We start from the raw sequence: 16413 nt of genomic DNA, 5'->3' as shown, positions 1-16413 counted from the left end.
TCCTGTTAAACCGCTGTATGGTCTTGGCCACCGTGCTGCAGCTCAGTTTCAGGGTCTTGGCAATCTTCTTATAGCCTACGCCATCTTTATGTAGAGCAACAATTCATTTTTTCAGATCCTCAGAGAGTTCTTTGCCATGAGGTGCCATGTTGAACTTCCAGTGACCAGTATGAGAGAGTGACAGCGATAACACCAAATTTAACACACCTGCTCCCCATTCACACCTGAGACCTTGTAACACTAATGAGTCACATGACACCGGGGAGAGAAAATGGCTAATTGGCCAACTTGGACATTTTCACTTAAGGGTGTACTCACTTTTGTGGCCAACGGTTTAGACATTAATGGCTGTGTGTTGAGTTATTTTGAGGGGACAGCAAATTTACACTTATACAAGCTGTACACACACTACTTTACATTGTAGCAAAGTGTAATTTCTTCAGTGTTGTCACATGAAAAGATATAATAAAATATTTACAAAAATGTGAGGGGTGTACTCCTGTGAGATACTGATGATGTCCATAATGATGTACATTATGTGGAAAATAATGTGTTTTTTTTTACCCTAAACCGCATAAACACATTGCATTACACCAAAATACACAACACAATGTTCTTTTTAGCAACGTCATATGACCCCTTTAAGACATCTTAGGATAATAGTTATATATAATTACTAAAATGTATATTTCGTCTTTAAATTATTTTATCATATACAGCGAAACAGTAAAAAAAAAAAAAAGACTAGCTCGAGCTGCGAGGTTTCTCTGAATAACAGCGCGTATAGCTACACCCGGCTAACCAGAGCCCTAAACTAGGTCTGTATAAAAGGTGTTTGTCCCACCCACCAATGTCCAAAGCAAACCTACACCCTTGGAGAGACGTTATAGTAGTGTATGAGAGAGAGCTTGATAGTGTAAAGTTTGAATGTCCTCTCATACCACAGTGGCCGTGCCTCTGCGACTGCGTTAGAAGCTCCGGCAGCCAGAGAAACAACGTGAGACGCGGGTTTAGGACTGAACATGCGCAGCTGGTCCAGCATGAAATAAGCTTTTTATTTGAGCATAAGAGACAACATTTATGGGGTAATTCGAATCAGGGTTTGTTTTTTTGCTGGTTTGAAATATGTCATTTAAATGTATGTCAAGCAGATTTTAAGATGTCATGATTTCCCCATTCAAATAGATAGGGCTTGGTATTGAATGGCCAAAATATCTGCCCGGATGCTTTCAAATATTGCTGCAGGGGGAAGACTTTCGTTGTAAAGGTCTTGGATGGATATCGATTAATATACAAACAATTCAAATAAGTTATCATTGACAAATTTCCAAATATCAGTGTTTAAAGACCTACAATTTGTGAGAGCTGTTAAAACGTAATGTGTTCTCATATTCACCCAGCAAACATAACTACGGTGAAAAAAACAAAAAACTTTTTTTTCACGTTGTGAAAAGTTGTGATAACGTTTTTATCAGATGTCGTTTTTTTTTAATAAATACGTTTTTTCACAACGTTAAAGAAACGTATTTATAACGTTTTTATCACGTATAGTCATGTCTCCTTGCAGCGTTTGAGAACTTACCATGTCCAAACTGGTATTTCACATGCTGTTATCAAAATGCAGTCAAAAGAGGGAGCTAAAGCAACATCACCTGCATTAGGAGAGTCATGTTGCTGTACAATGTCATCCTATGAAAACAGTATGGTATGAAAACACCATACTATGAAAATGCTAAAAAATAAAAATGATAATGAATGTATTTTATTTGCATACATTTTACTGGGAGGAGACCATTTCATGAACCCATCAGCAGATGAACAAACAAATTATTTTGATCACTATCACTATGATTACCATCAGAGACATTTAGTCAGAGTTCAGCGAGGAAAGTGAGCTGCTATATTGTAAGTCTGTTGACATTTCCTGATCAGACACACAGATAACTGAACAATATAGAGGCTTTCACAGGAGCTCCTAGTGATGATGATCAGATCAAATCTTAATTCAAATCAAAAACAGGATCAGGCAGTGATCACATAACTCATACAATAGTTTAGGAAAATATATTTGAACTGATTATTGAAATATAGAATATTTAATATACACTTTTCAAAAAAAAAAAAACCTGAAGTCTCCACCAATCAGTTTTATATCAGTTTTAAGACATTTACCCCTATAAAATAACACACAGCAGGGTCTTAAATAGATATTTGTACACCATTAAACCAGAGTCCAAATGAAACAAACGACACACCTGAATCTGATTTTAACATCTGAAAAAAAGACTGTGGAGATACTTGATCAGGCCAAACATCTGTAGATCACGAGGTTAAACAGACATGAATACAACAATGGGTTAAAATGGTTGTGATGAGAGATCAAAGCTCAAACTAAGAGCAGAATGGAATATGAGCTGAAAGGACTAAGGTTCACACTTTTATTTTTGCAACTGTGTGATTGTCTCCTTTTTTCTTTTCAGCTTCTCAATTCACACGCAATGCTTTTTTTTTTCCACTTCAGGACTTCTTCATCTTACAAATGGTTGTCCAAAGCAAAAATGCTTCAAAATGCATAAAGTGATGCAGTGGGACATGCTAGAGCGAAAAATTGCTATTTTTGCCATCAGCACTCCAAAATGAGTAAGAATGCAATCTACATAACTATGCCTCAATGAAATCCTGTGTAAACTTGGAAAACCCTTCAAATGATGGTGAGAAATCCATCACTTTTATGAACTTTTTAATGTGCATATGTTTGAATTCACATAAAACATGTGATTTCACCTCCTGCCCCGTTGTTGAGGTGTAAAAAGTTACTAACCCCAAAACAGAATCACAGTTTGATCAAGAGTTGGTCAGTGTCTTGAGAATCCAGCGTAAACCACATTATCCTGCTATTGACGCCTCTGAAAGAAAACACAAAAGCATTTTCACGGATGTTTTTTTTTAATGAAGACTTCTAAAATGTAACCCTATATTATAAAATGTCTATATATTCATTCTTGTTAAAAAAACATTTTTTTAGCACTCTAACTAATTTAATTTAATACAGTAGCTTTCTAGTTTTTTGAGTTTTTGTGAAAGTTGGAGCAAAACTCTGCAGGACTGTGGCCACCCCTGTTCTAGTGCGTAACCTGTACACACAGTTCAGTAATTTACGGGAGTGATAATCGCATTCTAAAACCGAATTAACTTAAGATGACCTTAAAAATTCGACACAGTGTGTACGGAACCGAACAACTAGTTGTTAATGATTAAAACGCGTGTTTAAATGTGTATCAGAGTCGAAATAACGGAACGAGGTAGCCTACGTCTTGACACATGTTGCCAGATCTTACTATCAAAATAAGCACAAATAAGAACAAGCCCATAAAAAACTTTAACCCAAATGCTTTATCTTGGAAATAAGCAATATATGAAAGTACTAAGCATTTTAATACGCGTTGGTTATTTATAATAAGTGGACTAGGCAACCCTTCAAGAACGCTCTCTGTGAAGCAGCCGTCTAAACATTATCCCCCAGTTTCACAGACAAGGCTTAAGGCTAGTCCCAGACTAAAATGCATGTTTGAGCTGTCTTAACTGAAAATATCTTGCTCTGACATATCCTACAATATGTCAGTGAGTGCCATTGTTCTGCAACCACCCTTACGAAAATTAACCATGGTTGTATTGTAGTAAAAGTGTAGTAACCATGTTTTTGATCACATTGATTACTATAGTATATTTGTATAACCACAGTTTTACTACAAATAGCATGGTTAAACTATGATTAGTGTAAAATCATGGTTAATTTGTGGTTGCCATGGTTTAACTATAGTGACCATGTTTTATTGGTTTTGTTTGTAGTAAAACCGTGGTTAATTTTTGTAAGGGTAAATGCGCGAGATGCCAGAACATTGCTATATGAGTGAGTTGTGTTCCATACAGACATAAAAAAACGCAAATTTAGAGCAGGGGTGTCAAACTCAGTTTCTGGAGCTTTAGAGGATTCACTCCCTTGTTTACATGCGGATGTGACTCCTGAAACTTCACAGTGTGTACGTGGCTTAAATGTATCTGGTATTCCTCTACATAAAGGTCTTCTGTGACTCTACAATATAAAACCCATCAGAGGAAAAGACAAAGGGACACTGGAATACATCTACAGCTTTTATAGGCTAAATGTCATTTGTGGTGCTGTTGTGTTTGTTAATCATTAAAAACACTCCTTAATCTGAGTCAAATAATACAGACACACCATACACAGAAATAAATTCACCTACCAATTTCTGTGCTTTTCTTTTTTGGAATGTTGGATCAGCGTAAGTGATCTCTGCACCAGTCTCAACTGTTTCAACAATAATTACAGAAACAAAACACTAAATGAAATGATGTCTGAGAGTTAGATATAATAAAAGAGGTAGGTATATAATACTTGCCTTCTTGGTCTATTTTTCTGTGTTTCCTGCAGATGCAGAAGATCCCAACTGCAGCTGTACCAGGAGAGAGTCATATGACCCACATTCACCACTGAACACAGCAGCACACATCTGGACGCTGATAATCCTGATGATAATGATGATGGTGGATTTTGTGAAGAGTTACTGCTGATGACAGGAACAGGCAGACGAGCTGGAAAAAAGAGAATAAATGTAATTAACAGATGTTTATATTTGTTAGAATTGAATTGCTCAGTCAAAGCTCATCACACACATAAGTCAATGTTGATGCTGACAGTCTTGATCCTGATCTAAACCCCTCTCTCAACAGAAGGATTTTAAAAAATGGCTAAAAATGTCATTTTATATGTTATGGAAATGTTCATGAATTCCGAAGAAAAGAAAAAATTACATACAATGAACAGTGGGTCTGACTAATTCACTTCTTTCTTTCTTTTTTTTTATTTAGAAGACATTTTAGTATGAAAGTGTGAAAAGTAGGCCTACTTTTAACTCACCATAGATAGTGATATTGAATGTGTTGAGCGGCGTCTCTGTTCTGGTGCTGGTGACTGTATAAAGTCCAGAGTCTGTGGTTCTGATTTTTGTGATGCTCAGAGATCCAGTCTGATGATCCAGCTGCAGTCTGCCTCTAAATCCCTCATCAAAAAACTCTCCCTTATTGTCTTTTCCATTGATTTTAGCTATGAGAACGAGTCCAAATGTCCACATTATCAGATCATCTCTCTGTATTTGAGTAATATCAGTGTTCAGAGTGACTGAATCTCCCTCCATCACTGACACTGACTCACCAAACACACCTGATGAACAAACAGGAATATTTACTCAATAAAAGACATATATAGTCATAGCTATTTAAAAAGGTCATTACAAAACAATCCTTTACTCTGCACTAATACCTATTGAAGGGGACAGCAGCACGAATGCTAAGTATTTGAGTATATTACTCTGATACAGTATTAGGAATATATATAGGCAAAATATTAGAGACAACACGAATGATGGAAATATCAGAATTATGTTTGAGGACAAATTAAGATATAAACAGAACTGAAGCCATACAAATACTTACCAGCCAGACTGCATGAGAACAAACAGATGAAAATAAACATTTTCTTCAGCAGTTCGCAAAACAGTTTAAAAACAAAACTGTGATAATAATCGGGCCCTCCTGACACTCTTGAAAGTGAATGAAGCTGTCGGTCTGTAATGAAGAGGTTTAGTAAAGCTCTGCAGTGAGTGTTGAAAAAATCCTCCTGTAGCTCCTCCCTTCACTGACTGAATATGACTATTCAAAATGACACTGTTTGATCTACAGAAAGAAGAGAATAAATAAAAGAGTATTTATTATTACTGTTTTGTTGTTAATATTGATAATAATAGTAATAATTGTATTTTACAGAACAACAGTAAAAATACAAGTCATATTTATGGATGTCTTATTTTTTTATCGTTACTCTATAAATTTATTTATTACTAAAGTTACATCACAGAGATTTTATTTTGTCAGGAATAGGAGACCTTAAATCTTCTTGTTTGATGAATACAGATTTTTAAACGATTCCCATAATAAATTTGGGAACATGGTTAGCTCGCGCTGCTTTTTCAGAGATGTAGATTAGCATTTGCTGTGGTTCTACTGTGATATATTAGGAGATTTTTCATTTGAAAGATCAAAAACACACTATGTAAAATGTTCTTGTGTATGGAACTGTTATAATATCTAAATCAGTATCACATTTACAGTCTTGCTGATAATCAGGGTAAATAGCACTCCTGATATTGCTTAAATAAGATATTATCGGTATAAACATCAGGAACTCGTTATTGTTGGGTTTGTTTGTTTTTTGCACCCCTTAAACCTGAATTTTGGAGGCACTTTTTGGCCTAAACCCTTGTTAATTTCAGACCTTGGAGTGCATCAATCCAGATCCAAAAGGAGTTAAACAACAGAAAAATTTCATTTTGAGAAAGGAAACATTGTAAAAAATTTAAAATGCCGGCTAGACATAAGCCAGTTCTTACACTTTAATAATTACTGAAATAGGTCTGTCTGTGTGGGAGGAGCTACTGGAGGAGTTTGTTCATTGACTGTTTCACTAAACCACTTTACACATTTGACTTTTTCAAGACTGTTGGGAAACTGGTTGGAGAACGGTTTAAGAAAATGTTTATTTTAATTTGTTTTTGCTCATGGAGTCTGGCTAGTAAGTGTTTTTATTTTCTTTCTTTTTTTCAGTATTCTTTATATTTTAATTTGCTTACCTGCACATGATTATGTTCTTTATTGATTCCATCATTAATTTTGCCTCTAATATTGTACATTTTCCATCATCCCCTTGGGTACATAGTAACATTCCAAATGTGAATGTAAATCTCTAATAAGTAAATATTTGTGTGTTCTTCAGGCGTGTTTGGTGTTGATGCAGTGAAGTCAGTGTCAGTGATGGAGGGAGATTCAGTCACTCTAAACACTGATGTTACTGAAATACAGAGAGATGATCTGATAATGTGGACATTTGGACTCGTTCTCATAGCTAAAATCAATGGAAAAGACAATAAGAGAGAGTTTTTTGATGAGGGATTTAGAGGCAGACTGCAGCTGGATCTTCAGACTGGATCTCTGATCATCACAAACACCAGAACCACAGACTCTGGACTTTATACAGTCACCAGCAGCAGAACAGAGACGCCGCTCAACACATTCAATCTTACTGTCTATGGTAGAACTACCCTGCTTTATATACATCTTTTGACAACAAACACTATCAGAATTATTCACAGTATTATAAAATGATAGACAATTCTGTGATTTATTTGTGCATTTTATGCATTCTTGTACTTAAATATATTTATAATCAGCATTTCCTAACATTAGTTTCTCTGCTACTTTCATTCAATTTTAAATATTAATGAATTTATAAATATATCAGCTCTCTTATTTACTGAATTAGCTTTACTCTTCAATATCTTCCAGCTCGTCCACCTGTTCCAGTCATCAGCAGAGACTGTTCATCATCTTCATCACAGCAGAATTGTTCACTGCTGTGTTCAGTGGTGAATGTGAGTTATGTGACTCTCTCCTGGTACAAAGGAAACAGTTTATTGTCCAGCATCAGTGTGTCTGATCTCAGCATCAGTCTCTCTCTACCTCTGGAGGTGGAATATCAGGATAACAACACCTACAGCTGTGTGCTCAACAATCTCATCAGCAACCAGACTCAACACCTGGACATCAGCGAACTCTGTCACACATGTCCAGGTTTGTCAGTGGCACTACATATATATACTGTATATATTTAAAATAATTACAGTCTTGCTCGCCAGAACTCCGGTCTGATGCACGCGGGTTCTCGCGTTATTTCCTTATCACTTCTCGTGTGTGTTTTGTTGTGAAACGTAGTTTGCGGACCAGACAGAGCTGTCGGCGATTCTTCCTATTGTTAAGTCATGCAGTGTGAAACCCCCTGTCGCCGATCCATCGTGCAATGTGAACACAGCAGCAACTGAATGCTACCCCAGATAGTCACGCAGTGTGAAAACAAAGGCGATCCGACGAGTTTGAAAATCGTGCAGTGTGAACTCGGCATAAGAGACCATAGGTGTTCTTATCACGATTCAGTCAACCAATCATATCACAGCAGAATTGTCTACAGGCGCTCTGCTGCTATTCCTGCAGATCCCGGATGTGCAATGGCTAATTTTCTGCTGAATTTTAACCACTGAATTTGTGGAAGCGAATTTGCAAAGTGAAATAAAATGGACCGAAATTTGCCTGTCGAATATTATACATCGTATTTTTAAACAGATTGAATATTTTGGAAGTTAATTCTGGAAGGTGAATATGAATTATTGAATTTTTAATTATGAAAATGTGTGTGAAATCTTTTTAATTGAAATATTCACAGCTTAAATGAACAACTATGTTAAATTTCAGGACCTAAAAATGCAAGCCCTGGAAATACAAGGCATTAAAATGCAAGCACTGTTAATGCAATGCATTATTGTTTCAGTTAGTGCTATTCAACATGCTTTTTTGTTTCAAAGACATATGGCATTATTCTACTTCCATAGGACCGGCTGAAGTTGGACGTGCACTGTGGGCAGACGCAACTAATTGATAATTAGAATCGTTGTCGATGATTTTCATTATCGTTAATAATCGATTTTATCGATTAGTTGTTGCAGCCCTAATTCAGACCGGGTCTGGGAAAAAAATGAAGTTGAGGTTTGCATGAAGCTGGATGACAGCATGCCCAGGAGACTACAGGCTGTCATTAAGGCTAAGGGTTGCCCGACTAAGTATTGATAGTTGTGTAAATACTGTCATACTAACAGCTGTCTGAATTATTTTTGGTTGATTGTAATCCATTACATACCTTCCTATCAAAGTTATCTAACATTATCAAGCTGAATTTGTTCTGACACAGTTTAACACAGTTTAAAATATGAGTTCTTGTCATATTTTATTACCATTTTCTAAACTATAGCGAATAAACTGTGATAATGTGAGAAATGTTGAAGGTGTCTGAATACCTTTTGGTTTGACTGTATCTATTTGATAAATGAAGTTAAACAACTAACATTATACATACTCTTTTGGTTTTTGTACCCAATATTTAAATTTAGAAATGCAAAAAAAATATTGGTATCGGTACTCGGTATCGGCAAGTACCAAAATAAAAGTATCGGTATCGGCAAGTACCAAAAGTAAAAGTATCGGTATCGGGCGAGTACTGGAAAAAGTGGTATCGGTGCATCCCTAATATATATATATTTTTTCTTTCTTTCTTTTCTCACAAACTAAATGAACCACATTTCACATTTTACATGTGTTGCTCATTTCTTCTCTCAGAAGTCTGTATCTGCTGCTGTGGTTTTACTGAAGCTGTGATCCGATTGGCTCTCTCTGCTCTGGTGGGCGTGGCTACTGTTGCTGTGCTGGTTTATGACATCAGATCCAGATGTCTTCAACAGCAGAAATCACAATCAAGTGCTGATTAATCAGATAGTCAGCAAGGTGGAGATGTTTTTGAACTACTTTGAGTATAGGCCAGGGGTGGCGATCTCCGGTCCTGGAGAGCCGCACGGTCCTGCAGAGTTCAGCTCCAACCCTAATTAAAACTCACCTGCCTGTAGCTTCCTAGTAACCCTTTAGGCCTTGATTAGCTTGTTCAGGTGCATGTGTTTGAGTAGGGTTGAAGCACTTGTTGAAGCAAAACTTCGCCACCCCTGGTATAGGCCTAATATCACCCATAAATATATATGAATAAATGTAATTTAAGTGATTATTAATTCATTTTATGTAATGCAAATGCTCTAATAAATTAGTTTTCCCTTAAAAACCCATCATGATTAATCAGACAATAAAGAAAGCTAATGTTTTTCTATGTATTCTGTTGTATTATTGTTAGATGAGTTGAAGGCTCAAAGACTCCCACTCAATGAGAAAATGATCTGTACACTTGTAAATATCTTTTTGTATTTGTAATGGTACAAAAGGCACATAAGTCATGTTTAAAACAGTAAAAATGCAGAAGAAAGTAATAGGCCTATTGATTTATTAGAATTCAACTGTCTCAGTTTTCTCCAATTATTATTCTTTTTTTTTAAACGGTGTCATTCTAACAAGCACTCAATATTTTTCAACAACAAAGTTCTATAACCTTCGAAAAGTTTCAAAGAAGCAAATTCGAATGCCATTGCTCGGTATAAAAAGCAAACTTTCCAATGCACTGGTCAGTTTCTGCTTTGGTTTTCACACTTTATCTTTCTCACACACATCTACATGCATAAAAAAAGCAGAGGTAACGGAAGCTTTTTGACACTTTTGGCTCCTGCGAGCTTTAGCTTCTGTAAGACAGCTTATCAGCTTTTATTTTAGCAGAAGCACATTTAAACCGCAGTGTGTTTACAGTTAAAGTGTCTCTACACTTCTGTTCTTCTCTCCGCTCTCTATCTTCTATCTGCTTTCAATTGATCACTTGCTATTTTTGCACAAATATACACAGCAAACCCCTGTGTTAAATGAACACTGTTCAGTGTTTATATAATCCACTCAGAGTGTTAAAACGTAACACTAAGGCCGGTTCCATAGACAGGGCTTAGCCTAAACCAGGATTAGGTCATAGTTCAATCAGGACATTTAAGTAATTTTTATAATCATGCCTTAGAAAAAAAGCATTACTGGTGTGCATCTTAAGACAAAACAAAGGCACTGACACATTTTAAGATCAGTCAGTGCAAGTTTCTTTCAGTTGAAACAGCTCAGATTTTCATTTTAGTCTAGGACTAGGCTTAAGCCTTGTCTGTGAAACCGGGGGTAAGTAGTGTTAAAGTTAATGAGATATAGTGATTGCTAAATGCTCAAGTGATGATTGAGCATTAATGATGAACTCCTGTTAACAAGCAAAAGGAATGAAAGGGAAACAAGAAGAACAGAAAAAGACAAGAGCAGAAACAACAACTACCAACTGACTTCCAGCCACAGACTTTAAGGACTGCAAATCAACTGCAAATAAAAGAAAACTTTAAATTTTTCAAGATCTCAAAACAACTCCAAAACAGCATTACCAGCTTCACTTATTACTAACCAGTCTGACTTGGTGAAAATCAGGGGCTATTCCAGAATTTTCATTTTAGGGGGGCTCAGCCCCCAATGAGGATATATATATATATATATATACATACAGTATCTCACAGAAGTGAGTACACCCCTCACATTTTTGTAAATATTTTATTATATCTTTTCATGTGACAACACTGAAGAAATGACACTTTGCTACAATGTAAAGTAGTGAGTGTACAGCTTGTGCGCATCTTGTCAGAAAGCCGGTTCTGTAATCAGCGGTAAATCTCCATCACGTACGAGCCGTTGTTCACTGACGAGCTGCGCAAAAAAAACGCGCGAATATGAACGTGGTTTTGTGCAGCTCGTCAGTGAACAACGGCTCTGTGTAGTTAATGCTGCTCCATGTGAAAGCATGCACGTGATGGAGAGTTACCGCTGATTACAGAACCGGCTTTCTGACAAAATGTGCATTAAATATAACAAGCGATTTATCGTGCAGCCCTAATGGCTACACAAAATATTGACACTTTGGGCCCAATTTGGACATTTTCACTTAGGGGAAACAGCGCGCATCTGAAGTGTCTCTGAAGGAAATAATGCATTATTTATCGGCTTTAAGATATCGGCCAAATTTTCTTATTGGGCCGATACCGATAACAGAAAAAATGAGCATATATCGGCCGATACCGATATGGTGGCCGATATATCGTGCATCCCTAATATATATATATTCAATTGAAAATGACAACATCGTTTTATAAAGTATATGCGTTAATATGTGCTTCATTTTCACTGGAGGAAACCTGTGGTGTGATGAGGGGTGAACAGCGAAAACTTAGGTTGCAGTAGATGAGGAATCGATTGCTCCATTATGATATTTTGTATTAATTGTATTTATGACAAAGAACTGCACAGATGGAGATATTATAATCTATAAAAAAAAACACACCTTGTGCTGTTTTTCGCTCTGCACCGCTGCAGTCTGTGGATTGAAAAAGAACGCGCTGAAAGACGGGGAGGAGCCGATCGAAGTCTGCTGCCGTTTTCACATGAAATTTAAAGGGAACTAGCCTATAGGGTATAGCCCCCCTAAAAATGGCCTAGCGACGCCCATGGTGAAAATCAACAAAATATTCAGATAAACAGATTAACTCTGAAGTCTGAACATCACAAAACAAGATGCTAGGTCAGGAAAAAATTTTTTTTACTTCATACATCTACAAAAGTTCTTATTGAGAATTAACAGGTTTAGCTAGTCAGTGTTGATGTTTTATTCAAAATGCTTCCTATAGTTGGGCTCTCGACTTATGTTAGGATTTTTTGGTTGCTTATACAGTGTGTTTATAAGGCACATTTATTGTGGAAAAATAGAGCCAAAGTAAATTGAAATCAGATGATGTTGCCTACGTTATTGATACAGTGGTCTGATCCACTGATCATAGTTGAGCAATTACTACTCTGTATTTTTCACTATTAACCCTGTGATGCCAGCATGGTCTCGATGTTTATACAGGTATTAGTATGACAGATGCACTTTTGTAATTTTATAGATGAACGATTTAGATTTATACGTTTCTTGTACCTCATTTTTAACTAACAATCTTTAACGTCCTTGGAACTCATTAAACTTAAATGTCCTCTCTTTTTTTCAGCATTTGAATCTTATTAGTCACTCAATTACATAGTCTCTAAGTCTTTCAGGCAATTTGATTTGTCACTGAGGCCTGCACGGTTTAGGAGTTTGTTCCTCTTCCTGAATTGTTTCACAGTTCATTTTGCATTCCTCTGCAGTTCCTTTTTGTTCCTCATCTGAATTTGGCTTTTGAGCACATTTCATATCACGATTCACTGTTGGTGTTTCCACTGAATGAAACTTCTTGACGAATGTTGTGTTCCGAGCATATTTCGCTCCAGTGGGTGACTGAACAATAACACTGTTACCTTCTCTGTGTATGACTTTGTGAGGTGTACTGTGAAATGTTGTTGTGAACTTGTCTGTTTTGTCTTGCCTCACAAGCACTTGATCTCCAACCTCTATGTCAGATGTCTTTGCATTCGGTCTGTTTTCTGTGTATATTTTGGCCTTTCCTTTTTGCTCTGCGTCCCTGTCTCGAGCTTCCAGGTCACTGTGGGGTGTTGCAATGTCTGGTAACTTTCCTCTTACCTTCCTCTGAAAAAAGTTCTGCTGGGCTTTTGCCTGTTGTGGAGTGTTGTATGGCTCTGTAGACAGTCACATACTTGCGTAGCTTGCAAAGTCATGGCCTTCAGCTTGGGCAATTTGTACTCGCTTCATAAGTGATGCATTTTGCCTTTCCACTTCCCCATTTGCTTGCGCCCACTTTGGGGTTGTTTTAATGTGATGGATTCCGTTTTCCTGACAAAACGTTTGAAACTGACAGGACTTGAATTGCGGCCCAGAATCTGACCTGATTGTTAAGGGAAGTCCATGCCGACTGAAAATGTCCTCCAAACTGTCAATCACTTTTTCTCCAGTTGTGGATTTGAGGATCACATATTCGTAGTGCCTACTGTAATAGTCAACAACGACCAGGATCGAATGTCCATCAGGTAAAGGACCAAGCAAGTCTGTGGCCAAGTTTTGCCAGGGCCCTTCAGGCATCACTGTGGGTGACAGGGGTTCTGGAACATCTGGTCTCGCTACCAGCTGACAACCATGACACGCCGTCACAAACCTTTCTGCGGCCCTGTCCATTCCGGGGCACCAAACCTTTGTTCTCAGGTGTTGTTTTGTTCCTATTACACCAAGATGACCCTCATGAGCCAACTTTAACGCTCTTCCACGCAGCGACTGTGGCAAAACACTTCTTGTCCATCTGAGTATTATTTGTCCAACAACACATAGCTCACCGGCAATATGTCTGTATGCAGGGCAGTCATCAAAACAACCTGTTTGAATGGCAGTTTTCAGTCTCTGTAATTCCACATAATTTGCTGAGATCTGCTCAACTTCCTTGGTGTCGCACAAACAGCTATGAATCTCACATATTCCTCTGCTTTATGTACATGGGTCGCACCTTTGGCCGATGGCCCCAGCAGGCGTGACAAAGGATCTGCAATGTTGTGCGTTCCGGATATAGGAATCACTCGAAAATCATAGGGCTGTAATCTCGAGACCCACCGTTCGATTCGTGCACATGGTTTTGAACAAGGGCTGTAAATTGCCTCCAATGCCTTGTGGTCTGTGACCAGATCAAACTTCTGACCATACACGTATGGGTGGAGTCGTTCACATGCCCACACCAGTGCAAGTGCTTCGCGCTCTGTTTGCGAATATCTCTGTTCACATTCTGTCAAGCTCCTACTCACATAGCAGACAGGAACCATTCCTCCTCTTTGGTCCTGCACTAGTACTGCTCCGATGCCTGAAGTGAAGTACCCCCACTTCAGGTCTAGTTTGCTGAATATGGCTGATCCATTCATTCCCTGCAACAGTTCATCCACTGTGGGAATTAGAAACCTCCCACGAATGATTGCAGCGTTCGCCTGCCTCATGTCTAAGCACATCCTTATTTCTGCATTTGCTTTGGGCACAATGACAACTGGGTTGACCCAAGGAGTTGCACCATCAACTTTCTCAATAATGTCCATGTTAAGCAGTTCATTTCTTTTTTCCTCAACAGCCTCTCTAAGGTGGAATGGAACGCGCCTCAGGGGCTGTGCAACAGGTGTCACTGTGCTGTCTATATGCAGGCTGATTTGTTTTGTGTTCAATTTGCCTACTCCGCTGAACAATTTGGGGTATTGCTGTCGTATCATGGACTTCAAATCACTCACTGCCGCAACATTAGCTCCAATCCTCAGCACTCCTAATTTAACTGCTGTGTCATTTCCGAGCAGTGGCTCCCCACGCCCACAAATAACTGTAAATTCTGCCATTGTACTGCATTTTCCAATTCCTACCTCACACCAGAAAATTCCTTTGACTGGCAAGGGCAGAGTCTTAACTTTGATAAAGAATATCTCTTTGGTTATGAGACTTTAGTCTTTGCAACTTCAGGGATCTTATCTATTCACGAACAGCTTGTATCACTCCAAAGAGAAAGGAAAACTTGAAATCGCATCATATGACCCCTTAAAATCTTGACTGGTACTGTATAGGCAACTTTAATTTTTCTCTCATTTCTAGCTTTTAATTGGCTTAGAAATCAGATAACTGCTGGACAATAACAATGATTTGTTTATATACTTCAAACACTTTTTTTTATCACATAATAAGGCAGAATAGTTTCTATACTGTAATAAATGCTATGACAATAAGCACTGCATTGTTTATATACTTTATTTATTACCTGGAGATGACTTGACAAACACAAATAAACCATATATTGTGTATTGTCGCAATCGTATGTTTAATGTATTCATGTTTCCAAACGTTTCTGTTCTTCTGTTTTCATACAGCGATAGCTGGACGCTTTTGTCCATTTCCTCGTACAACTTTCTGCGCGAGAGCACCTCTGGCTTCGAGTATGAATGAAACATACACTGCATGAGTGTTTAGTGCTCCGTGATGTTCATCTCGCCTTAATCTGCGTCCCGAATAAAACATCAGATCATGCACAGACTATATAGTCTCTTTGAATTTAAATCTATATTTGTTCACACCGGCTCTAGAAAACCTCTATGTGAACACACTTGCCTGAAAAAGTGCGGGGGACGAATTTACGTGATATTAAAAGTGTTGGGGGGGGGTTACGTCCCCCAGATTCTGTCCATATTGCTATCTTCTTTTACAACAAATGCAAAGTCTTGATTATTCTCTTCTGAGTCAACTATTTTTATTGTCTGTTTTGAACTGTCTTTTGTTTTACATTTTTATCATTTTTTGTTTTATCATTTTTGCGAAATGATCTTTCCCATTGCATTTCCTGCATGATTTTCCACGTGCGGGGCATTTATAATCTTTCGCAAAATGACCTGTCTGTCCGAATCTGTTCTTCCTTTACTGTATTGCATACATTTTTTTTTCTGATCTCTCGTACCTTTTTTGGACACAAGACTCACCGTCTCTGGAGAGATGTGCAACGCTAAAACAACTCCAATCTCAGCAATGCAAGTTGAAACAGGAGAGTCCCCATTAGAAATAAGACGTAAAAAAGTATCTGTTGCTTACTGGATCAATTTACAAGGGCATAATTCAGATCATCCTACAAAATCAATATTAGAGGGGAGTTGGGAGACAATGAACTTAACAGGAACAGGGTTTGCATGGGAAGTAAATGATTGGGCTGCAAAAATGTCACTAAATAATATTACATTTTCACCAACAGTTACAATTTCCCCAATACCTCCTTAGTTTTTCAGTCAACCTAAAGTTGATTTTCAAATTCATGAATATATTCAAAAAGGACAGATCGACATTGATATCAAAACCCATTCAAC

At 37.6% G+C, this 16413-nt stretch overlaps 2 protein-coding genes across 2 annotated transcripts in view; both read left to right on the top strand.

The window, feature by feature from the left end:
* LOC107569780 (uncharacterized) overlaps window positions 1–9446 on the top strand; it is a 22794-nt gene extending 13348 nt beyond the window's left edge. Inside the window, exons 6-8 of the mRNA XM_016255933.1 lie at window positions 6851–7165; window positions 7420–7704; window positions 9298–9446. Coding sequence (XP_016111419.1) covers window positions 6851–7165; window positions 7420–7704; window positions 9298–9446 — 749 coding nt within the window. The remainder of the gene's footprint in view (window positions 1–6850; window positions 7166–7419; window positions 7705–9297) is intronic.
* LOC107569794 (uncharacterized) overlaps window positions 1–16413 on the top strand; it is a 65353-nt gene that overhangs the window by 13579 nt on the left and 35361 nt on the right. The window lies entirely within an intron of this gene.

This window comes from Sinocyclocheilus grahami, unplaced genomic scaffold (assembly GCF_001515645.1).
Source record: "Sinocyclocheilus grahami isolate Dianchi unplaced genomic scaffold, SAMN03320097.WGS_v1.1 scaffold1381.1, whole genome shotgun sequence".
NCBI lineage: Eukaryota > Metazoa > Chordata > Actinopteri > Cypriniformes > Cyprinidae > Sinocyclocheilus > Sinocyclocheilus grahami.
The sequence above is the reverse complement of the archived record's forward strand: the minus strand, read 5'-3'. Positions and strand labels throughout refer to the sequence as shown.